The sequence below is a fragment of the Phyllostomus hastatus genome, unplaced genomic scaffold, assembly GCF_019186645.2.
Source record: "Phyllostomus hastatus isolate PE091 unplaced genomic scaffold, TTU_PhHast_1.1 phas_contig_196, whole genome shotgun sequence".
NCBI lineage: Eukaryota > Metazoa > Chordata > Mammalia > Chiroptera > Phyllostomidae > Phyllostomus > Phyllostomus hastatus.
In genome coordinates, this window is record NW_025333709.1 from 42,297,564 (window position 1) to 42,322,379 (window position 24,816).

General features: G+C 38.0%; 1 protein-coding gene and 1 pseudogene across 3 annotated transcripts in view; both read right to left on the bottom strand.

Moving 5' to 3' along the window:
• Positions 1-4,409: 4,409 nt before the first annotated feature.
• On the bottom strand, positions 4,410-9,234 carry LOC123815637 (annotated as a pseudogene).
• Positions 9,235-11,728: 2,494 nt separating this feature from the next.
• LOC123815848 (UDP-glucuronosyltransferase 2B31-like) overlaps positions 11,729-24,816 on the bottom strand; it is a 47,964-nt gene continuing 34,876 nt past the window's right edge. For all 3 annotated transcript variants that reach the window (XM_045834536.1, XM_045834537.1, XM_045834538.1), the window contains exons 3-6: positions 23,571-23,702; positions 21,526-21,613; positions 20,476-20,695; positions 11,729-12,242 (exon numbers count right to left, since the gene is read on the bottom strand). In XM_045834536.1, coding sequence (XP_045690492.1) covers positions 11,966-12,242; positions 20,476-20,695; positions 21,526-21,613; positions 23,571-23,702 — 717 coding nt within the window. In that variant the 3' untranslated portion in view covers positions 11,729-11,965. The remainder of the gene's footprint in view (positions 12,243-20,475; positions 20,696-21,525; positions 21,614-23,570; positions 23,703-24,816) is intronic.

Below are 24,816 nucleotides of genomic sequence, written 5' to 3' on the forward strand. Positions count from 1 at the left end.
GTTTTCTTCTAGGATTATGGCTTCAGGTCTAACATTTAAGTGTTTAACCCATTCTGAATGTATTCTTGTGTGTGGCATAAAAATGTAGTCTAGTTTCATTTTCCTGCATGCATCTGCTCAAGTTTCCTACCACCATTTTATTGAATAAACTATCATTAGCCCATTGTATGCACTTGCTTCCTCTATCAAGTATTAATTGACTAGGAAGGTGTGGGTTTATTTCTGGGCCTTCTGTTCTGTTACATTGATCTATGTGTCCATTTTTTTCTTGCCAGTACCATGCTGTTTTGATGACTATGGCCTTATAGTGTAGTTTGAGATTAGCAGCATGATTCCTCCAACTTTGTTCTTCTCTCTCTAGATCACTGTTGCTATCTGAGGCCTCTTGTGGCTCCATATATTTAAAAAAATTGGTCTAATTTTGTGAAATACATCATTGGTAATTTGATAGAAATTGCATTGAATCTATACATTGTTTTTGTTAATATGGACATTTTAGTGATATTAATGCTTCCACTTGTATCTTCTCTCATTTTTGACTTCAATGTCTTATAATTTTCTGAGTACAGAATGTTTTAATTATCAGTTAAATTTATTCCTAGATATTTTATTATTTTTGAAGCAATTGTGGATGAGATTGATTTCCTTTTTGGAATTTATTTATTTGGGTCTTCCTGCTTTTTTTTTTTTCCTCACTGAGTCTGTTTCAGTGGTTGTCAATCCTCTTTATCTTTTCAAAGAAACAGCTCTTGGATTCACTGATCTTTTGTATTGTTTTAGACTCTGTTTCATTTATTTTTATTTTAATCTTGATTCTTTCCCATGTCCTATTCAGTTTGGACTTTGTTTTTTTTTTCCCCTAGTTCCTTTAAGTGTATAATCAGGATGTTTACTTGAGCTTTTTCTTGTTTCTTGAGATAGGCCTTTATTGCTATGAATTTCCTTCTTAGGACTGCTTTTGTAGCCCCACAGATTTTGGGTTGTTGTATTCTTATTTTCATTTGTTTCATGGTATCTTTTGATTTTTTCTTTTCTCTTATTAACCCATACATTGTTTAACATGTTGTTTAGCTTCTATGTCTCTGTATATTTTCAGTTTTCTTCTTGTGATTGATTTCAGTGTCTAGCATTGTGGTCAGAGAAGACACCTGATGTGCTGTCAATGTTGTTAAATTTATTGAGACTTGTTTTGTGTCATAACATTTTGTCTATCTTAGAAAACTCCCCAAGTGAGCCTGAGAAGAATGTATATTCTGTGACTTTGAGATGAAATGCTCTGAAAATATCCATTAAATCCTTTAATCTAGTATGTCATTTAAATCCTCCATTTCCTTGTTGATTTTCTGCCTAGAGGATATATTCTTTGAAGTCACTGTGGTTTTTAAACCCCTAGTATAAATGTATTTATCTCAATTTCTCGTTTTATGCACATCAAGATTTGCTCTACTTATTTAGGTGCCCCTATGTTGGATGTTTGCTAAGGTTATATCCTCTTATTGCATTGTTCTCTTATCATTAGATAGTGTCCCTCTTTGTCTGTTACTATAACCTTGACTTTAAAGTGTATTTGTCAGATATAAGTATTACTAACCCTGCTTTTTTCCTTTCCTTTTCCATGAAATATTTTTTTCACCTCTTTACTTGTAATCTGTGTGTATCTTTTCTTCTAAGGTGAGCTTCTTGAAGACAATGTGTACATGGGCCTTATTTTCTTTTCTAATCATCTATCCTATATCTTTTGAATTGGGACATTTAAAACATTTATATGAAGTGATTATTGATAGGTAGGTATTTATTGCCATTTTAGTTTTATACTATGTCCCTCTGTTGTTGTTGTTATCATTGTCATTGTGCTTCTTCCTCTTCTCCTTCTTCTTCTGCTTTTCCTCCTCCTTCACCTCCTTCTTTTTCTTCCTCCCCCTCCTTCCTTCTCTTTCTTCGTCTTCTCCTTGATCTTCTTAAAGCAAGCCACTTAGCATTTCCTGTAATACTGGTTTGGTGATAGCAAAATCCTTTAGCTTTTCCTTTCTGGGAAACTATATTTCTCCCTCAATTTTAAATGACAGCCTCATTGGTAAAGTAGCCTGGGTTGAGGTCCTTGAGTAATTCATGCCAATATCTCTGGCCTAAAATGTTGTTGAGCAATTAGGTGACAGTCTTATAGAAGCTTCCTTATAGGCAACTAGCTACTTTTCACTAGGAGCTTTTAAGAATCTCTTTTTGTCTTTAAGCTTTGTCGATTCAATTATGATGTATCTTGTTAGACCTCTCTGGACCCATCTTATTTAGGACAGTCTCCAGTTCCTCAGCTTGTGTGCTTCTTTCTTCACCAGCTTAGGGAAGATTTGGTCATTATTTTTTCAAATAGATTCTTCATCTCTTGCTCTCTATCCTCTCCTTCTGGTATCCTTATGATGTGGATACTTTTATGCTACATATTGTCCCAAATGTTCCTTAAACTATCCACATTTTTAAAAATTCTTTTATTTGCTACGATGATTGTTTTTTTCTATGTTTTCTTCCAAATTGCTGATTTGAACCTCTCCTTCATGTAAACTACTGTTTATTCCTTTCAGTGTATATTTATTTCATGTATTGAGTTCCTTATTTCTGACTGGTCCTTTTTAATGGTTTCTATGTATTTTTTCATGCTACTGAGGATAATTTTAATCATTACTTTGCACATCATATGTGAAAAATTGTTTGCCTCCATTATATTTATCACTTCTTGAGAATTATTCTTCATTTGGGGCCCATTTCATTGTCTTTCCATTTTGGCTGCCTCTTTGTGTTTGTTTCTGTGTTAGGCAGATCTGCAAAGACGCTCGTGTAGCCCTATGTCAGACACTGCCACTGACTGTCCCTGCCAACCTTTGTGGCACTACCAGTGATCCTCAGCTTGTGGCTCCCTCTGCTGGGCCTGGGAGTGTGTTGAAAGGGCCAAGTGGTGTACCAAGTTTAGCTTTTACCAGTACCAGACTTGGGGAGGGTCAAAGCACCCAGAGATCCATCTCTGCCTGCACATAAATAGTCTTTGGATGTACTCCTGTGCAGGGCTTATGGTGCAGAGTGTGAGAAAAAAGGGATTCCTGTGGGTAAGACTATTGCTTCCTCTGAGGCTGATGCTCCATGGAGAGAAGTGCTCAGCCCATTAAAGTGGCTTCTGCAGTATGGGAAATAACTGAGCACAAAGATCCTGACAGCTGACCCTTCAGCTCTGTATCCAGAGCCACCAACCCAGACTTTCCTCATGTGGCTCTAGTGAGCTCTGCCCTCCCTCCACTAGACCCCAGGGTATGTGAATGCAAACAAAATATTGTGCATTGACCCTTAAGCATGTGTCATTTCCCCAGACTTCCAGCCAAGGTCAAAGCATAGGTAGATATGTTTCATTTCCTCACATAACCTAAAGAAGAATAGCAACCAATTTAAAAGTAAAAGCAACCAGAAGTGCCAGGAAATGGAACTGTGTGGAAGTCTGACAACCATGGAGTTAAAGAAGGAACATTCATACATTCTGGTAGGCAGGGTGGAGACAGGCAGCTGGGGCAGAGATGACATGTAGCAAGGCAGCAGCTAGAGGATGTGGCAGATGAGGCGGCAGCTGGTGAACCAGGTGGTCGTGCACTCATGGGGAGTTAAACCAGGAGGAACAAGTGGGGAGCAAGAGAGACTGTACAATTCAGGTTTCCAGTGACAGGAAAAGAAAGCTTCAAATTTCCTGACTGTTAAAACCTGTGGGGATTGTGGTGGTGGGAGAACCTTCCAATCTCACATAAGAGTCTGTTAGAGGTGTCCACAAGGTCCTAGAATGTATACAATCCCACCCACCTGGGAATCACTTCCAGAAGGGCCCAATTTGCTTATAGGTAGTGGGGGAAGTGACTGCAAGTGGTGTGGAGCAAGGGACCAAAATCCAACCTGAGTTACACGAAACAAGTCAGTGATGGCTATAAAAGGAGTCACCAGGAACATCTGAGATAGTTCTTTACCTCCCATATCCAATGTATGTGCTTCACAGAAACAGGAAAAATAACAGGTCCACAAAGAAAAATAGCTAGAATTATAAAATTCAATCCTTTCAATGGTTGTGGAAGACAGGAAAGGGAGGCAGAGGGAGATAAAGTTTTTAAATCAGTCCAGGCATGGGAGCTGGTAAATGCCAGTAAAAAGCTGCAGAAAATCCTGTGGTCCTTTAAGAATCACAAGTGTTTAAAAATCTGTGTATTGGTGTCAGGAGTTTTGGGCCTCATGTGCACCAGAGACAAGAATCTAAGATCCTTAGAGAGGAGGGAATATGCAGAAGGGCCTGGTAAAATGAACGCTGCTTACCTGGAGGGAGCTATGAACAAGGAAAGAGCTACAAAGCCTCCTTCCAAACCACTGGTCCCCTCTGAATGGCAGGTGACTCATTGGCCTGCAGAAGCCTTAAGCTTGGCGGGAGGTGAATGCTGGGAAGGGAGATTCTCTGCAGAGGTTGAGCCACTCAGGGCACACTTCAGGTGGACTGTCTTGTTGAAAAGTCTGTTGCTAAAGAAGACCACCAAGGAGAAGGGGCTCAACCATGGGTCTTTGCTTCATTGGCACTGATAATGAACAGAGGAAAGTGGATAGAGAAGAGGCAGGCACTGATAATGTACGAGGACTCCCTGCAGGGACAAAAGCCAAGGACCAACCAAATTCCAAAGATGAAGACTTATTCCTTTCTATGTTTGACAGCTGTTGGTGCATACCAACTCCTGTATTGAACCAACAACATTTAAGAAGTACAGTGAGTAGAGGAGGGATAAATGCACCAGCAGACCAACAAGATGGATGGGAAAGCTACTCACAAACATACCTCAGACGAGGAAAAGAGCTTGCAGTAGAAGGTTGAAAAGCTTGTCAGAATCATTTGGCTGATACCAGGAAAAGGATGAGGATTCCTCTCTGATATCTGAAAGGCCATATCAGGTACATGTTTGAAACCAAATGGCATTCACAAGTTTGCTAATCATTAATAGGCAGAGCACACAAAGAACACTGAAAGTTGACATGAAGAAACATTCCAGCCACAACTGAACATCTTTAGTAACTGTAGAATTGCTGATCAGTAGTAAGTGATCCCCAATAATTTGGGCACTTACTGAATGAAGTAACGAATAAATACTTCCTAAAGCAAGAAGAGACAGGCCCAGAATATTCTACCATTTCAAACACAGCACTGGAATATTCTAACCCTAGGTGGCTGGTTCTCCTGCTTCCTCTCTATGCTCTGGGCTCTCCTCTGCACCAGAACAGTGCTTGTCCCTTTTCAATATTGTTCCTCTCTTTTTAATGAATTTGAGCATTTAGCTTTGAGGTGGTACAAATACCCACATGGAGGGAAAGAATGAGAGAGAAACAGAGACAGAATGTATTACCTATTCTATCAGAGTCTAGGAACTAATATCAGTTTCACTGAATGCCTTTTGTTGAGGCAACTGCAAGGCCTGCCAAAGTTCAAGGGAAGGAGACAGGTTGGGAGATTGTCAAAGTACTTGTACTTATATCACCAAGTCACCACACATGGAACCTTTCTATTTAAGTCAGCAGAAGTCAGTAAGTTAATGAAAAATTCATAAATATTTACATTGAAAACAGTGAAGTTGTTAAGAATTGTGACTTTAGATTTTCAGGCACATTGACATTTTAATAAACATTGTGTTAAATTATTTCTAGATATTAAAAAAATTAATTTAACCCCCATTGTCTCCCCCACCCTTGGCTGATAACCCTCCATGTGATCTTTATTTCTGTGAGTCTGTTTCTGTTCTAGTTGTTTCCTTAGTTTATTTTTTTGTGTGTGTGCTTTTACTTTTGGTTGTTGATAGTTCTGAGTTCATTTTCATTTTACAGTTTGTATTTTTGATCTTCTTCTTTTTCTTAGATAAGTCCTTTTAATATTTCATGTAATAAGGGCTTAGTGATGATGAACTCCTTTAACTTTACCTTATCTGGAAAGCACTTTATCTGCCCTTCCATTTTAAATGATAGCTTTGTTGGATAGAGTAATCTTGAATGTAGGTCCTTGCCTTTCATGACTTTGAATACTTCTTTCCAACCCCTTTATTGCCTGCAAGGTTTCTTCTGAGAAATCAGCTGATAGTCTTATGGTAATTCCTTTGTAGGTACTTGTCTCCTTTTCTCTTGCTGCTTTTAGGATTCCCTGCTTATCTTTAATCATGGGTAATGTAATTATGATGTGCCTTGGTGTGTGCTTCCTTGGATCCAACTTCTTTGGGAATCTCTGAGCTTCCTGGATTTCCTGGGGTCTATTTCCTTTGCCAGATTAAGGAAGTTCTCTTCCATTATGTTTTCAAATAAGGGTTCAATTTCTTACTCTTCCTCTTCTCTTTCTGGTACTCCTATGATTTGGATGTTGGGCTGGAGGTTCTTGAGTCTGTCGTGATTTTCTTGAATTCTTGTTTCATTATTCTGTTCTAGTTCAATGTTTATTTCTTCCTTCTTCTCCAATCTGTTGATTTGAATCCTGGTTTCCTTCCTTCCCTGTTGGTTCCCTTTATTCCACTTTTCATGGCCTTCAGTTTTTCCTCCATTTTGTGACCATATACAACCCTTTCTGTGACCATCCTGATTACCAGAGTTTTGAACTCTGCATCTGCTAGGTTGGCTATCTCTTCATTGCTCAGTCATATTTTTTGTAGAGCTTTCACCTCCTAGATATTTTAAGTGAAATTGTTTGTTTTAAATATGAAAAAAGAGCTTCAATCTGATATAAAAGATGATATAATAGATTTTTCATCAACCCAAATATTCTGAGTAACACTAACAAACTGATAAGACAATATAAAAATGTTGGAACTTGTTATCTTGAATTAATGTGTTCTTTTACTAAGAAATTTATTATTCCACATAATACATGTAAGCCATGTTGTGAAATGTCAAACTATATATATATGTGTGTGTGTATATATATGTATAAATTTCCATCATTGGAAATTCTGTGTATTCTTTCAGAATATTTCTTCTGTGTTTACATGAATTTAAATATATATTTTTAAAGAATGGTATCATAGTTCTTTTGTCTCCTGGAACTTGTTTATTTACAATGTAATATGGATAACATGCAAAAATATTGCTTGTAATCTCATATTCTCTGTAATTACTGTTTACCTTATCCCTTTCATTGGAAGTAAGTGTGTTCATTGACTGATAGGTATTTAGGTACCTGAGGGAACACACTATATATAAATATGTGCTTATGTAAGTTTTTGTATGACAGATCACAGGTGTAGAATTACAGGGTTAAACAGTATATTTAATTTTATTTGAAAGCTTTATTGTATATGAAACTTCCTAAAAATTGCTTCCTCAGGTTCTTTTTGGTTTAATAGAAGGAAATGTCTTTAAAACCTGAAGGGTATTTATGTGAAATAAAGCAATAATAAACAATATTGGCCCAATAGTCAAAATTTTGCACTTGAGATTGGGACTATAAGAATGTTCACTATTCTGTTTTAATCAGTATGGTCATGGATTTCTACCCATGCCATAAATCCAAAAATAAAATTAACATTGTTAATACAAAGAAAGTGCTGGAAGAGAGCAGAAGGTTGGACCTTGGACTTGATTGGGGTCCAAATCAAGCCAAACCATAGTGTAGAAAATGTATGTGTGCACATAAAGTAGAACCTAAAGCTGACATTAAGAAAAAATCAGAAATTTATTAGAGAAACTAACATACTACAAAGGTGGTTTGCCTTATCTTGCTGAACTGCAAATATCTCACTGTGATGTTACTTCAAAATATTTAACAGAATGACCACATCCCAGGAAATGAAGCAAATTTACATTTTAAACACTTATTTCTGTAGAATATATGTGATCATTTGAGGTATAAATAATACCCAAAGAATGTCTTAGTATACAATAAAGTGACCTCAAGTACATCATCTGTAATTAATTTGGAAGACTAAGTTTACTACTCTTTAATTCCAGACAGGATCGAACAAGTTAGAAAGCTTTAGATTGCGGGAGGTGAAAGAAAAGCTGTCACTAAATCCCGTGACTTATGTTACAGGACGCATGTTGAAGACACCCAAGTGCTGAAAACACAAGGCCGTTCTCAGAAACACTACTTGAACCAAGTAATAGCTTCTGTCATCCACCAAATTACAAGAGAAAAGCCTCTTATAAAACAGAGTGCAGGTGTTCACAAGTATTGTAGAATCATTCTCAGGCTCTTCTCTATATTCTTGAAGAATTTTCAAAACTGTAATTTAGAATATGGCAATCCACATCATTTTCAGCTCAGACTTTACCAACCACCCAGTCCTTCACAAATGTGTCATCAATTTGCAGCCCAGGCCAGGAGGCCCCAACATGCCAGACTGTTAAAGAGTCTCACTCTTGACTGCTGTCAGGACAGCAGTACCTTCGTGCCCTTCTGGGATTGCCTGTCCTTAGAGTTTCAGGCTCCCTGAATGTCTTGGTTCCAAATGTTTTAAAGGGTTGTGAGAGTCATGTGGATGCAAAGGGGCCACATGCTACACCTGAGAAGCTCAGTGGAGGCCTGTGTGGGGGCTTTACTAACTTAAAACCTGAAGTACCTGCAAAAAATGGTCTGAAATGAAACGTTATTAACTAAAATAATTTATGTCAAGTAGTCACAATCTAGGCCAGTCTCTTCTCTGATAAATGTCAGTCGTTACCTTAATTAAGCCTGTGAATCATCTTTTTGCATCTATGATAATGTACTTTAGAATGTCAAAGTAAATTCTTTTTCCTTGATCCCTTCCAACACAGATACTGTACCACAGCACCAAAGAGGAGGCCACAAATCCCCTCATTGTTACTGAGTCAATTGTTGACTGTTAACTCCCCTGCACTCACGTATGCAAAAGAAGTGCAGGTCTATCATTTTGCTTTTCATCCAGTTCCAGAGGTTTCCCAGCTTTGCTTTCTCCAGCCTCCCTAATGTATCACTGATGGATTTCATGGACCCACTACATCCTCTCTTTTGAATGTAGTGTATAAAGCGGGGTGGACTATTGATGTTTTGCTTCCCAGCAATTGTCATCAGTTTGGCTGAAATACACTCATGAAAATTCCTACAAGGAGTAAAAATAGCTCAATAAAAATTCTTGCAGTTTTGTATATTTCTTACGTTGAGAGGCATGAGGCAAATAACACACATCTACCTGTTCTTGAGGCTGATGTGGGGTGAGGTGACCCAGAATCCACAAATTGCATATTGAGGTTTAGTTGGCGACAGGATCTAACAATTCTGGGCTCAGCCAGTGTAGGGGGTGATGACACTTATCCTTGGCTGAGGTGCCACAGAAGGCTTTGTTTGCAGATCTGCAAGTCAGTCTCAGTGGATCACTCTCCCCAAGCTGCACAGTCGGGATGGGGTTCCACACCTGAATACAGCAAAAATGTCCTCTGACAGCATCCAAGGGCAACAGGCTGCAGTCGTACCAGGGGTCCAGACCTGCAGCGATCTTCCACACTGTCAGCCCCTGCAGGCAGCCCAGGAACCCACTTACAAATGATCACCCTGACATCCACACAGCTGGAGGCAGCTGAGGGAACACCCAGCGATGGCAAGGCCAGTTGTCATAGTGGCAGATTGTGTTTTGGTCCTGGTAGCACCAAGTGCTGGTCACCAGGACAGGCTGGTTGGACAGCACCCACCTTTGTTAACCAGGTAGGAGTTTGCACGTTTTCAAAGCAATTAGCCAGCACATCAGGGCAGCAGCCTAGGTCTGTAGTGGTGGCTGATGTATGCATTGGATCACACCGCACACAATCCAGGCAAAACCAAGCCAGCACTGATAGGTGAGGCAGCGATGACTCAGGCCTGTCAGATCTTTGGTGTAGGTTGCCTGGTGCAGCGGTAGTTGCACACCCTGCTCAGGCAGGACTAACTGCCATCTAAGCACAGAATCTCACCTTGGAATCTGGAGGTGTTGGGTCACAGAGGTGACACAGGAACCAGCTGCCCTGGCTCCTGCTGTGCTGGAAGAGCCACTGCCAGCCTCTGCTTCCTGGAACTCAGGGGCTCCTCATGCTGGGCAGCTTGGCCCCTCCAGGTGAGTGCTTTCTGGCAGCCACTGGGTCTCTTCCCCCATAGATTCTTATGTTTGATAAATATCCTGTGAGTCACAATGTATTGACTCAATTTACATTTAACTAAAATCAGTAGCTTTGCCATCTTTTACATGTTACTGGCCAATTTTTACTTTTGTGACTTGTCTGTTCATATGCTCCATTTATTTTCATCTTGGAATGTTTGATTTTTGTTTGTGATTTATCTGTTATATGTGTTACAGGATAGGTTTGAGGAAAAATAAGCCTGTATGCATGATGTAACATTAGGATCTACTATGGCACTACGTTACTTCTGTTTTCCTTTAAAGTTGTTTTAAATCATTAGAAGAGTTATATGGAAATTTCAGTGATAACCTTGTTCAGTGATAACACCCATGACTGAAGTTTTATTTTGTTTCTAAAATGAATGCATGCTTATCCTGGAGAATGTTTACTGGGAGATTTAGATTTTGGTCTTTTTGACCAATAAAGAGAGGAGTGTGCTCTCCCCTGGACCACTTCAATCCTGTTGCTTTAGGAGGGCTTTGAAAAATCCTTGTGATTTGATTTTTCTACTTCAATAAAATTTACATGATTTTTGTATTTTTTTGCACTGGTATTGATTATGGTCTGTCATAGAGTGCCTAGGTTTAAAAGAAAGAGATGAATTTATTCTCTTTTTTTGTCATGTTAAAGGATTAAAGTTTTAATATTAGGTTAATGGGAGGGATGGGATAGGAGGCCTCTGAGGAAAGAGAGAAGGAATGAGACATGCAGGTCTAGTGTGATTATGGGGAATAATAATCATTATTTCAAACTCCCTTCAACTGAAACCTTGAATTGCTCCCCATATCTGCATGTAGATGAGAGATGCTGCGCTTTGTTTTGCAGGAAGTGGGCATGTGGACACACACATTTGAGAGGACACAAATTCAGTAAGTCCCTTTAGAGTATGGGTTCTACATGATCAAATTGACAATTGGGAGTATACACCCATTATTAAAAGTTGAAATGAGAGTGAAAGCAACCAGATGAATCTTTTTAAGAGGCTCTGAGGAAAAGAGAATTAGTTACTGAAACCAGTTGTTCATAAATAGCTCTATTTTGTAACAGGAAGTGGCTAGCTGTTGTTATATTTCTAAATCCATGTACATTTTGATGGCAAATTAACTTAAACTAGTTGAAAGCAAGCGACATGCCAGTCTTTAAATCACAAGTGATGCTGAGTCTGGATATACAGCAAAACCAGGGAGCATTACAGGTCTCCTAAAATCAAATGGAGAGGTGAATCCTTGTACAAAGTTCTAATTATTGAATAGTTTCTTTTCTTTTTTTTTTTAAAGATTTTATTTATTTTTAGAGAGGGAAGTGAGGGAGATAGAGAGAGAGAGAACCATCAATGTGCGGTTCCTGGGGGTTATGGCCTGCAACCCAGGCATGTACCCTGGTGGGGAATTGAACCTGTGAAATAGTTTCTTTAGTAAAAGATGAGACTACAGAATTTTGCAGTAAAATGTAGCTAAAATATTCTGAGTATTTGTGAAATAATATTGGCATGTGGACAGATTACTTATAGTTCTTGTGTCCTTGTGTAATGCTTGAGACAGTTAAACTTTTCTTCCTGCACATCTTTAAAATTGGAATAACACAGTTATTGTTTTACTTGTTTCATTTTAATCAAATTAATCTTTGGCATGACAGATTTATAAACCTTAAAGAGGTAGAAATCCCTTAAAAACAAATTTTGATCTAAATCACGGGAAAACAGATTGAATGAGAAGCTAATTTGTGAAAAGTCATTTTGTCCCAGGAGAAGCAACTACTTCTTGCTGGAATAATAAACTGGGGGTGTCCCATCTATAAGATATGTCAGCTTCAGGCTAGGGAACCACTACTCCCTTTTTCCCTTTTCTGTTTTGGCAAACTTCCAGCAACAAAACAGAACACATTTTACGACGACAAGTATAGCAGTTGCCACACAGGCCAGCAGGAACCCAATCACGTCCAAAGAGTGGTACTGGAACCAGTTGAGGTCATAGGAGGCTGGCCGCAGGTGTTTGGCTCCCTTGTGGCGCATGACAAACTCGATCCAGAAGACCGCTCGATCCAGGGGCTTTACAGGTTGATCGTGGTGAATCCTTGACAATTTCATAGCATTCTCCTTATATCTGAAGGAGAAACACAAAGATACCAACATTGAAAGGAATTAATTTGCCTAAGTGAATTACTCCCATGAAAGGTTTCTGAAGTGTCATACGTGTGCTTCAAATAAATGTCATCGAATTGCAGAAGAGGGATATTTTTATTTGGGTCTTCATAGATGGTTTTGCTTTAAAGTTGACATTTTCTGATGACAAATATTTTACAAAGTGAAGGTGGGAGAGTCACCCTTTTGTAGCAGAGGAATCATAAGAGCCATTCTAATGGCTGTTCGTAAAAGGGACTACACAGCAGGGTGGACAAGTTCAGTGACACAAGGTCACCATGCAGGATGATCTGATCATAAATTTCTAACTGGATGGGTCCTGGTGAGTAGTCTCATTCCAGGCCAATAGCTTCCTTGGTAAAAGGTTAATCTGTACTGTAAAATAGCCAGTCCTTTGTTCTTATGCATCAAGGATAACACACCTTTGAAATGCCCGAGTAATTTCTCAAAGGCATGGCTTTGAGCAGCACAGCACAATGACCTCAAACATCTCTTACTGCCAAAATACCATCTGCATTTACTATAAATGTAAAATGTTACCTATTCTGGACCCACTAATGTGAAAGAAGTATTCTGTACCTGCCAATGTAAAAGAAGTATGTATCTCTCCATTTCACTTTTTGTATTATCCTAGAGATTCCCCCTACCACACCAAAGCCCACTTTCTCCCACCTCCTTAATCTACCACAAATGGACTTCATATAACCTTTCTTAGATTCTCTCCTTTGACTCTAAATGCAAAAACAGAACTGCCATACTGCCATTCTGCAGAACATGTTCTCATCTGTGGATTTGTTTGTGCCATTCCTCGCTTATTGGTTCAAATAAACTTAAAAAATGTCTTTGATAGTTTTGAATATTCTTTTCTATACATAAATCAGGTGGTGAAATGCCGTGTAGGGCAATGCTGTCACATTTTTTGAAGAAAAATTGTATCATGGCAGGAGAAATATTTCATCATTAGCTCTTCAGCTTCTACTCTTCAACCTACTGTGTGTTTCTCACCCAAAATGATATTGCTTTGAAACCCATAAAAGTATGACACTCTCCTGTTCAAATTTCTACTTGGCTTCTCAATCCATTTAGAATAAATTCCAAATCTCTTTAGGACAACCAAACCCTACATGGTATTAACAAAAAAAAAAAAACACCCAAAAACAAACAAAGAAAATCATAGGCTGTAAATGGTGTCACTTTCTTAAATGAATATTATGCCAAACCTTGATTTAATAGCAGATTTAATTGAAATTTCAACTTCTTCCATAAATATAATGCTTATTTACCAGTCTGGAATTTTCTGCTCAGTCCAATGAGGTAATCTGTCACTTGGGTCCTGTACATCTTGCATAGGAAGAAGATGCAATCTGCATTATAAACCCTTCCCATTTAGACAGAAAGGTAAGACGCTAGGAAAATTCCTGGGCAAGTGGAATGAGGAAACTGAGACAAGGTGAAAGGTAAGATGGTGGCCTAGGTAAACAGGGCTTGCCTCCTCACATCACCACATCAAAATTACAGCTAAACTGCAGAACAACCAGTACTCAGAATTGCCAGAAATTGAGCTTAATGGAAATCCTACATCTGCGGAATTAAAGAAAAAAAACACTGAAACTCTTAGTAGGGGTGTTGATGCAGAACAGGTTGGTCTCACACCCACATGGAGCAGATAAAAATCAGGGGTGATATCTCAGAAGCAAGAGGTCCTAGCCCCATACCCGATGTGCCTAGCCTAGGTCTCGGTGCTATGAGTATCAGTCCACATAACTTATGGCTTTAGAAACCAGTGGAAATTAGTGCTGTGGAAGACAGAAACTGCTAGCTTGCTATACAGGTTCTCTCAAAGTGCCCACGCACAGACCTCCTCAGACTTACTGCCTCTGAGGTCTGGCTTGTGAGCAGCACATTGAAAGGCATCAGAGACATACGAGATGGAAGTGAGTTGTCTCATATCAGGGCGATGGCTGGGCAGCAGTTTTCTGCCCAGACAAAAGTGGTGACAGAGGCCATTGGTCCTTTTCTGAACCTTTCTGTCACAGAGTTGACTGACAGATGTCATATATGAGACTCCATCAACCTGGCTCACACTATTTGCTCCACTCTTGTGATTTTTGAGGCTCTGCCCCACCTAAGGTTTGGTCTCCCCCAAGCTGTTAACAGTGGCTTTTTCAACAAATGGCTTGTCTTGGCTCATACCTCAGATTTTCCTAAATTCTCTCAAACAAGTTGCATCTGGCCTCAGTGAGCTCTGTACCTCTTGCTAAGTGGCCAGAGGCCTGGCACCTGCAATAGCTGGTGCTGGTTCACAGCTTGGCCTTGTTTGGACACCTCCACACCAAGCACAAATGGCAGCCATCTGCAGGCTGTTTTGTAGCTTACACTGGGTGTTCCTGGACAGAACACAGGTGGTAGCTGATCTTGGCCTGTACCTTCCAGGAGACTACAGAGCCAATGTACCTGGTGGACAGCTACCTAACATATTGAAGCACCACCACGCAACTGTCTACACAAGCAACACACCCAAGGGGTGGACTCAGCAGGTACCAGAGCCCTGCTCATGTAAGTGCTGCTCTGTGGAGTGGGCCTGTGCACAGCTGATCTTCTACAGTGGTCAGAGGTTGGTGGTCAGTGGTCACAGCCAATCTTTTCATCTGGTTGACCTGGGTAAATCCCTCTCATTGACCTGCCTACAGCAATCAAGGCTCAACTACAAGAGGACAGTATAAACAGTCCACATGGTGAGTGCACCTCAGGTACCCAGCTTGGGTGATGGGGAGGCTGTGTCACTGGACCCTACGGGAAACCTACTACTTTAGGCCACTCTACCAAACCAGGGAGTCATAGCAGATTTACTCACTACATAGAAACAAAACACAGGGAGGCTACCAAAAGAAGAAGGCAAAGAAACATGTCCCAAATGAAACAACAAAACAAAACTCCAGAAGAAGAACTAAACAAAATGCAAACAAGCAACCTACTAGATATAAAGTTCAAAACACTATTTGTATACAATGCTGAATGAACTTAGGGGAAGAGCAGATGAACTCAGAGAGAACTTCAACAGCATGAAAAAGAACATGGAAAGCATAAAACGAACCAATCAGAAATGAATGGTACACTAACTGAAATGAAGAAAAAGTTATAGGGAATCAACAGTAGAGCTGATGAACCTGTAAAATAAATCAGTGATTTTGGATATAGAGAAGCAAAAACATTCAACCAGAACAGCAAAAAGAAAAAAGAATACAAACAAAAGTGGTTAGTGTAAGTAGCCTCTGCTACAACCTCAAGCATACCAATATTTGCATCATGGTGGTGCCAGAAGAAGAGAGAGAGCAAGAAATTGAAAACCTGTTTGAAAAAATAATGACAGAAATTTTCCCTAAGTTGGTGAAGGAAATAAACATAAGTTCAGGAAGTGTCGACAGTCCCAAACAAAATAAACCCAAAGAGGTCCAACCTAAGTCACATCATAATTAAAATGCCAAAGTTTAAAGGCAAGGAGAGAATCTTAAAAGCAACAAGCAAAAAAGCAGTTTGTTACAGACAAGGCAGCTTCCTTAAGACTGTCAGCTTATTTGTCAAATGAAACTTTGCAGGCTAGAATGGAATGGCAAGAAATATTCAGTGATGAAAAGCAAGGACCTATAAGCAAAATTACTCCTCCAGAAAAGCTATTGCTTGGAATTGAAGGACAGATAAAGAACTTCTCAGACAAGAAAAAGCCAAAGCACTTCATCATTACATAACCTGTATTATATGAAATGTTAAAGGGTCTTTTTTAAGAGAAAGAAGAAGAAGATAAAAAATATGAACATAGAAAAGGCAACCAATATGTATCTATCAAAAACTGAATCTAAAAAACAAAGTAAACAGAACAGAAACAGAATCATAGATACAGAGATGGTTTTGATTGATGGTTGCAAGATGGGAGGGGTGTAAGGGGGGTGGGTGAAAAAGGTGAAGGGATTAAGAAGTACAAATTGATTGTTACCAAATAGTCATGGAGATGTAAATGACAGCATAGTGAATATAGCAGCTAAAGAATATATATGCATGATCCATGGACATGGACAACAGTGTGGAGATTGCCTGAGGGAGTGGAGAGGGTCTGGGTGGAGGGGAGCAAAGAGGGAAACATTACGGTAACTGTAATAGTTTGAACAATAAAGTAATTTTAAAAAGAGTATTAAACAAGGTTAAAGAGTTTGAACAACTTACAGAAAGCTGGTGAATTGCAAGGCCTTATCTCCCCTAACCAAGGACATTTGAGAGGAAATGGTTTATACTTCTCCTCCCTAGCCAGAGAATACTTAGATTAAAGCATCCTGGTCTGGGACTTCTTTTGATACTTCTCCTTGCAGCTGAGATATACCACAGGTGTTTAGGGAAGGGAGGAACGATCATGAAAACAGAGAGACAGCACCTGAACAAAGGGAGTGAACTTAGGAAGAAGCTGCAGGACTCCCCTTTCAGCTCCCCCACCTCTTACTCCCACAAAAGACAGCAGGTCAGTGCCCCACAGCCATAGAAAATCACACCAGAAGGAAAAGCCTACCCCCACCATCTCATCCCAAGAAAAAGCCTGAGCATTCAAATGTAGGTGTGACTCTGGTTCTGATTCCCAGAATTTCTACCCTCTACAAAACTGAAACAAATCTTATTTTCATTATTGTCATCCCTGAACTATATTTTTCTATTTTGTGAGAGAAGGATGCAAACTGGTTCTGTGTTTGGTTTGGTTACACAATCTCATTCTTGAAAAGAGATGCCCATTCTAAAAATAATCCTTTTTTTTGCTAATAATTCCTCCACTACAACCTTCTTCTTATACAAACCTTCCATTTTGTACAAAACCTCTTAGAACCCTTCTAGTTGCTAGTTGTTTTTTGCCCCATTCATGAATCACTTAATGCAGTCCATTCGATCTTCAAATTTACTTGGTTGAATTTTTCAGTGTGACAATGGACAGACCCTTGGTAACCACCTGTCCTATCTCTTTTTCCTATGCACACTGTCTTGCCAGCACCTGTGCTTTCGGGCTGTTCACTGAAGCTGCCAAGTGTGTTTCCACCTCAGCACTTTTGTACTTTCCTTTTCCTCTGTCCCCCTCTCAGAGCAGGCTTCCCTGCAACACCCAAGGCCACATTTAACTTCTGACAGAGGCCTTGGGTCAATGTCATGTCTCAGAGAAGCTTTTGCTGACCACACTAATAGCACCCAGGGCATTTCTTCTAAGGTTTTGATTTCTTTCACTTTTTGATCCATAGATCTTTAAATGATTTATGTGATTTCAAATCCACTTGTTTATGAGTTAAGTCTTTTTGAATTCACTTGTTCATTACAAAAACTAAAGTATTTGCTTTGATGTAAGAATGAAGATATTTCTGTTGGGATATCACTCTACATTCGTTTGTTTATAAGCAGAGGCTCTAGCTCCCACCTGGGGGCTTATTGATGAGAAGGTGTGGTGAAGCAACTATGGCCAGGAAACATCTAGGCTATAAATCTGAGAATTTTTAGGACTATTTGAGAGATTTGGTTTGGGCAGAGTGACTCTTACTAACCAAAAATCTCTCCAGAGACCCCTGGGCATTCCTTCCTGTCTTGGCAGCATGGGTCCCTTAGAAGTGGTGATAACCCTCAAAGCAGCCCTTGAAAGAGATCAGCCAGCCTTCCAATTTGTTACCTTTCTCCCTAGCATCCTGCTCCAGCAAGAAGGGAGTTGTACTTTTGTGCTGGCAGTTGGCAATCATTTCTTGGTTGGTCATTGATTCTTTATTAAATTTGACCTTATGCCTTCATCCCCTCTTGCTTGTAACAATAGTGTGATTAACCAGTCATTTGTTTGAAATATATATTACTTCATTATTTGGCTTATTAAGAGATAGTATCCTGTACTCTACCTACATGTGAAATTATAGTAATTTCCACATGAGCCTGTGCTACATAGATTCCTAGAGAAGACAGAAATCAGTCTATGAGTATAACTTGCTACCTCCCCAAAACAAAACACAACAAAACAAAACACTGTATTTTGTAAAGGTATACCCTCCATTTCAGTATAGACATAAGAAAAATGTACATATCCTCAGTAAGCCACTCAATATTTCATATGTTATAATTACTTGGTAAATTGTCATGAAATAAATACATCAATGTGCCTACTACCTAGATACTGATATAGGATACCATAAACTATAAAAGTTTCCCATTTTCTTGGAACTTTTAGTCACAAATCCCTTCTTCAAGTTTCTACTATACTTACCTTTAACATCATAGATTATTTTATCTTCTTTATGTATGGGGATCATATAGTAATAGTTACTAGTTTTTGTCTTCATAGAAATTACTGGCTGATTCCATTGCTGTAAAGTATTCAGTATATGACGATAGCCCATTATTGCATCATAATGTTAAATGGACATTTGGATTGTTATCATATATTTTAGCTATTTCTACTATTGCTGATTCAACTATTGCTGTGTATGTCTTTTGGTTTACATATTTATACATTTCTGTTGTGTATATACCTAGAAGTGAAATTGCTGAGAAGAAGGTGCATGTATGATAATGATTGCAGCATTGACTCTGAATTCTTTAGAAATGTGTCGTTTAATTTTAAAAATTTAGAATTTTTTAGTTTAGGCTTTTTTTTAAAATTTACTTCTAGTCTGGTTGGACATATTCCCTTTACAATTTGACAAATTTCAAATATGAATCTTGACTTTTGCCCAGCATGTATGTTGAATTCCTTATTTGTTTCTTGTGTTCATACTTTATGTATTCAAAATTCTCCACTGTTACATATGTATCTAAAGGTTGCATTTTAAAATTGTGTTTAAAATCTTTTATTGTATTTATTTTTCCTCTTTTTACATTATATAATAAAGATCTTTTTTAAATATACTTGAGAAAACTTTTTAATTTATTATTATTATTATTTTATTTATTTTTTTAAATAAAGATCTTTAAAAACATCCTACTATGATTAAAAACTTGTATTTTGGACTTTTTTGTTTACTTTTACTTTTGTTATTTGGGGATTTATTAATAGGTGTTACCCATTAATAATCTGTATTGTTTTGAAACAACCTATTTATTATTAGAAAAATTTTACCTTTATTTTTAGTGGTACTTCTGGTCCATTGTGTCTGATAATAGCATATGTAAGTCTTTTTTATACTCACCATTGAAATAGATCATTTTTCTATCTTTTTATAATATTCTTGTACACTTCTATTTAAACATGCCCTCTAAGTAACATATAGAGTTATTTTTTAAAATCCAGTCTGGCTTGTGTGTAAGCAATTTAGCCTGTTTACATTTTCTGTGACTACTGACATCTTTACATATATTCATACACAATCTTAGATAGCAATATTATAATATAGGCAAACTTAGAAACAAACATAAATATCCACAAACTAATAAAGAGATATGTAAAATGTGCTATATTTATATCATAGATTATTATTCAGTCCTGCAAAGCTACAACTGGGATGAAACTAAAAACCATTATGCTATATGAAAGAAGCCAGTTTCAAAAGACCACACATTGTATGGTCCTGAAATGTCTAAAAGGACTAATTTATAGAGACAGAAAGTCTAAAAGGACTAATTTATAGAGACAGAAAGTTGATTAATGGTTACTTGTGCAAGGGGGAGGAGAGTGACTTCTAAGGCATATGACATGTCTTTTGGGAAGGGTGAAAATACCCTAAATTGATATTATGGTAATAGATCCATAGGTCTGTAAACATACTATATATGGTTATGTACATAATATCCATAAATCTGTTTAAATGATTAGAAGAAAATAAGTTTTTGAGTATAAAGAGATTTATAGTTTCAGACATGTTAGGTATTGAATTGGAAGATGCTATGATTTATCTTTTAGTTCATGATTATTCCTTGTATGTATTCTATCATATTTTTTTAAGGAAGTGTCTTTGCAATTATCTACAAAACTTTATTTTAGTGAAGAAGAAAGCTGTTGCACTAGTTGGCTACCCAATAAATACATGGAGTTAAAATATAACTTTGAAATAAATGAGTGGTGGAAAACAAAAGTAGACTTAAGATGTCTTAAATCATGTTAATAATCTCAAAATTGGCCTCTTAAAATGGAATGAAGCTCACATGCATCCTTGACAGGAGAACTCTTTATAAATATTATTAAAAAATGAGATACTTACGAAGGGTCATTAATGACTGTCTTCAATGCATTGAGCAAATCTGCACTAGACATTGTGTTGAAGTCCAATCTGACAGCTGCTCCCTTGGCCTTCATGTGGGCGATGTTATCAGGTTGATCCGCAAACAAAGGGAGGCCCACCATTGGGATCCCGTGGTAGATGGCCTCATAGATGCCGTTGGTTCCACCATGAGTTATAAAGGCTTTGGTTTTTGGATGACCTAGAATTATGAATTATAAATCTTGGAATAAAATGAGTGTTTGGAAATAAAGGTGTATTTAGTAACAGATTAGTATGCACTTCAGACTGTATTAAAATGTCTTTCAGAATTCAAGGGAAGAGGCCCCTACATCTTCTGGAGAGAGAGTGAAGGCTTACTTAGAAGATGGGTGTATTTCTGATGACTTGAAAATGAATACAAGTTGCCAGTGGACAAGTTGGAAGAGAATAATCTGGATAAAAATGTAAAAAGAGCATAAACAAAAGTGGTGAGGCATGTTAGAACATGTTCTCTAAATACAATGGTGAAGTCACTGAGTCTGATATGTAGGGTGTCAAGGCGGCATGTGAAGTGATGGTGGTGGCACAGGGTCAGAGGAGGAAAAGCTACACAGCATAAAGACATATATTACTACTTCAGAAAGAGATTTTGACTTTTTTCCAAGAGCAAATGGAGAGTCACTGGTATCAAAAGATGGGCTAATGTTTTTCAAGGGCACTTTTACACCCTTAAGTGGGTTAAAGGTTTGGTGTAAGGAGAAAGTTAGGAGACAGGGTGATAACCCAGAAGTTGTTGAGGCATTCTGTGTGAGAGGAAATTGCACATGAAATAAATTTTCTTTGTGGCCATAAGGAATGTGACTGTGTAAAATAAGATGCCAATTGTTATGTCTTATTCGTTTCCACTTAGGACTGTGAAAAACATATAAGAAAGTTAATTTTTTATTTCTGAGGCTTTCAATAAGAAATGTTCAAAACACTTCTTTCCTAGTGAACTGTTCATCACTCTGGATGAGCTGATGCTGATTTCAGTGTTTTCCAGAGTCTTACCAAGAAGGTCATTCTGGGGGATCCATTTATACAGGCGAGTATTTGGTCCTAATGTGTCTGGTTTTTTGCCTTCATATCTCCATATAACCTGTAGGGTAAAGAAAATCAACTTTCCTTGAGTCAAATTTCAAAATTATGACATGGTAAATCTTAAACAGATTCAGAGACATCAAGTTCAACCCCTCCATCTTACAGATAAGCAAAAGAGGACAAGACATGTTAGATAATGGGAACCAATGAATTACTGACATAAGAGGAGTAGATACTCCTATTACATGTACTTATTTGTATATTCAGTCAGGTATGAGTGCAATCATGATTTAGCAGTTAGATAAATAAGATTATCAATGACTCATTCAAGCATATAACAAGTTTTGGGTAGTCACAATTGTAGTGCAAAACCCAGCAACTTACTAATAACCTACACACTTATATTGTTTCAACTATTTATTATATCAACTTTCATCTTCCAGATTTAATATTAACCTGTTCAATTCTCTCTGTATGATAGTGAAGTAGTTTAGTTATATTCACTAGTTCCATATTCAATTTTATTTGACTATTACATAATTTGAATTATAAAATAAATGCTGTCAGCTATTTGTGAAAATTAAATCATTCTGATGTTAAACAACTTACTATCAACAATAATAATTTCTGCTTTAGGGGTAAATTTAGCTTCTTTAAGATGTCTAATTTTGAATCACTATTCCCTTTATGAAAAATTTCAGGTGACAATTTTTACATGTATTTTGTGTTATCAATCTAGCTAGGATTAGAAATTCTCTTAAAATATATGAGCTTTTGAAAGCCCATTGGCACTTCATAAATAATAGTATAGCTGTTGAAAAGATCAAATTGGATTATAAGGATAAATTTTATTCAACTGACGATTTACACCTCACAATGTGCTGCGATGCACAGCTTTGTCTAACGTGGTTAATTCATGGTAAATGGCCAAGCAACTTCTAAGTCCAGCATCTAAATCAGGTTTAGATTTTCAAGTTTCTACGAAAGTCTCATAAGGCAGATTCTACTTTATAAGTAGTTAACATCTATTCCTTATGTGAGTGTTAAAGTAACCTCAGATTTCCAGCAAATTAGCATAAGTGATAGGGGGAAATCCTCATTAGGTAGAAATCTAAAAGTACCTCACAAATACTCAGAGAGTTCAAGTGTATTTTATGTATTACGTAATTTACTAACATATTTTATGGAGAAGGAATTTGAAGTAGTCCCAAACTAGGCTTGCTTTTGGTTGGCTATTTTTTAACCAGTATATTCCCTTGTTCTTCACGCAGGAGAGGTTATTCTTATGGGTTGTTTCTGGGCCACAGTTTACTAAACACAGGGCCTTCTTGAGGACTGGACCAACCTCCACCCTATCTTTTATGTCTCCTGCTTTAGAATTTATCATGGACCACCCCACCTAGGAGGTTTCTCTCTTGTTTTTTTACAGGCCTGTGTTTCTGTTGCTCTAAATCAATGAGGTTGGCTTCAGAACCTTGCTGAGCCATGGACATCCTTTCTCTGAATATCACTTTGAACAACACTTTGAATAGCTCAGTTACAAAATTCAGAGAAAGTAAGGGAAGCCTGGATTACCTGGCAAGACTAAACTGCATGATGTCTTTCAGACTGTTATCATCCCTAGTTTAAGTTACTGTTAAGATGTAACTGCTCTCTGAGAACAGCTGTAGTGTACACAGTTCCCTAGGATTCTTGCACGAAAAAGGAGCAATGGACAGGGTAGAATTTGGCAATATCTGGACCTGTCTATAGAGCTGTTATAATGCCAGACTTCACCCAGTACCTCTGAAATACACTTCTCTGTGGTCACCATGTTAATGCCAATGTTATTGCCAAACAAAACACCCTCTGCATCACTTTAGCACCTGCCATGGGCACTTTGTTTTTAAATTGCTATCTGAGATAAATTGGAGCTATCATTGGAGTTGACCTTTCACATAGGAATTTCTGCAATCAAACACTTTACAGAGATTAATATACTCATTATTTTTCCACTCTAAGGTACTTTGTCTAACCTTTTGAGGAATCTGGGCCAAGGCTGAGGCAATTGTATTGGCATTTTCTTCAGTCAAGTTAGTGACCATCGACCCCAGGCTAAACACCACAATACCATCTTCTCCAGAGCTCTGGACAAACTGTTCCATTTCCTGTGAAGGAAGAAATTTTCCCATCACAAAAGAGCAACAGCAGAGTGAACACTAGTGAAAGCATTGCTACAAATAACTAAGGAGAGGAAATTACTTATTGTAAGTAGTTACTAGTGTAGTGCCTGTGTTTTAAGACTGTGATAAAATACACATAATACAAAGCAAACATCTTATTTATTTATTACTATGTGTACAGTGGAGTAGCATTTGTATTCTTGTTGTTGTTCAACCCAGATTTGGAACTTTTTCATCTTGCATATGGGAACTGTCTTTCTTATACTGTAATTCTCCATTTTCTTCCCATCTCACCCATCCCTGACAAATGCTATTCTGCTTCCTGTTTCTGTGAATTTGAGTAGTCTAGATAAGTTATATAAGTGGAATACAGGATTTGTCTTCTGCGAGTGGCCTATTTCCCTCAGCAAAATATCCTTAAGATTCAGATATGTTCCAGCATTTGTTAGAATCTCCTCCAACTTTAAGGGTTAGTAATATTCCTCTACAGATAACTCTGATCCACCAGAAAGATGAACAAGTGGGTCTTAGGGCAAATTCATCCTGAAATATCTCTGAAGGCAAAAATCACAAAATTGAGACTTCCATTCTTTGGGCATATGATGAGAAGCCAGGGTTCTTCTGAAAAGCTAATGATGCTGGGAAAACAGAAGGCAGCAGGAAAGAGGAAGATGAAATGTGAGGTCCATGACTCCATAAATGAAGCCATAGGCATGAGGCTACAGGAGCTGTGAGGGCTGCTCAGGCTAGGATTTTGTGGACATCACTCATTCATAAGGTCTTCAGGAGTAGGAGCTGACTCAAGGGCACACAACACACAATACTCCTGTCTGTGTAAATACCATATTTTGTTTATTGATTTATCCATCAATGGACCCTTTATTGATTTATCCATCAATGGACCCTTGTGTTGTTTTCACCTTTTGGTTCTTGTGAATAGTGTTGTTATGAACTTGGGTGTGGAAATATCAGGATTCTTTTGCCATTGTTTTGGATATACATCCAAACCAAGTGGTTATTGTTTTTAATATTTTGAGGCACCTCCATTTTTTTTTCAACCAGTGGCTGTTTTTAACAGACCTAATCCCTTAGTTCCTTT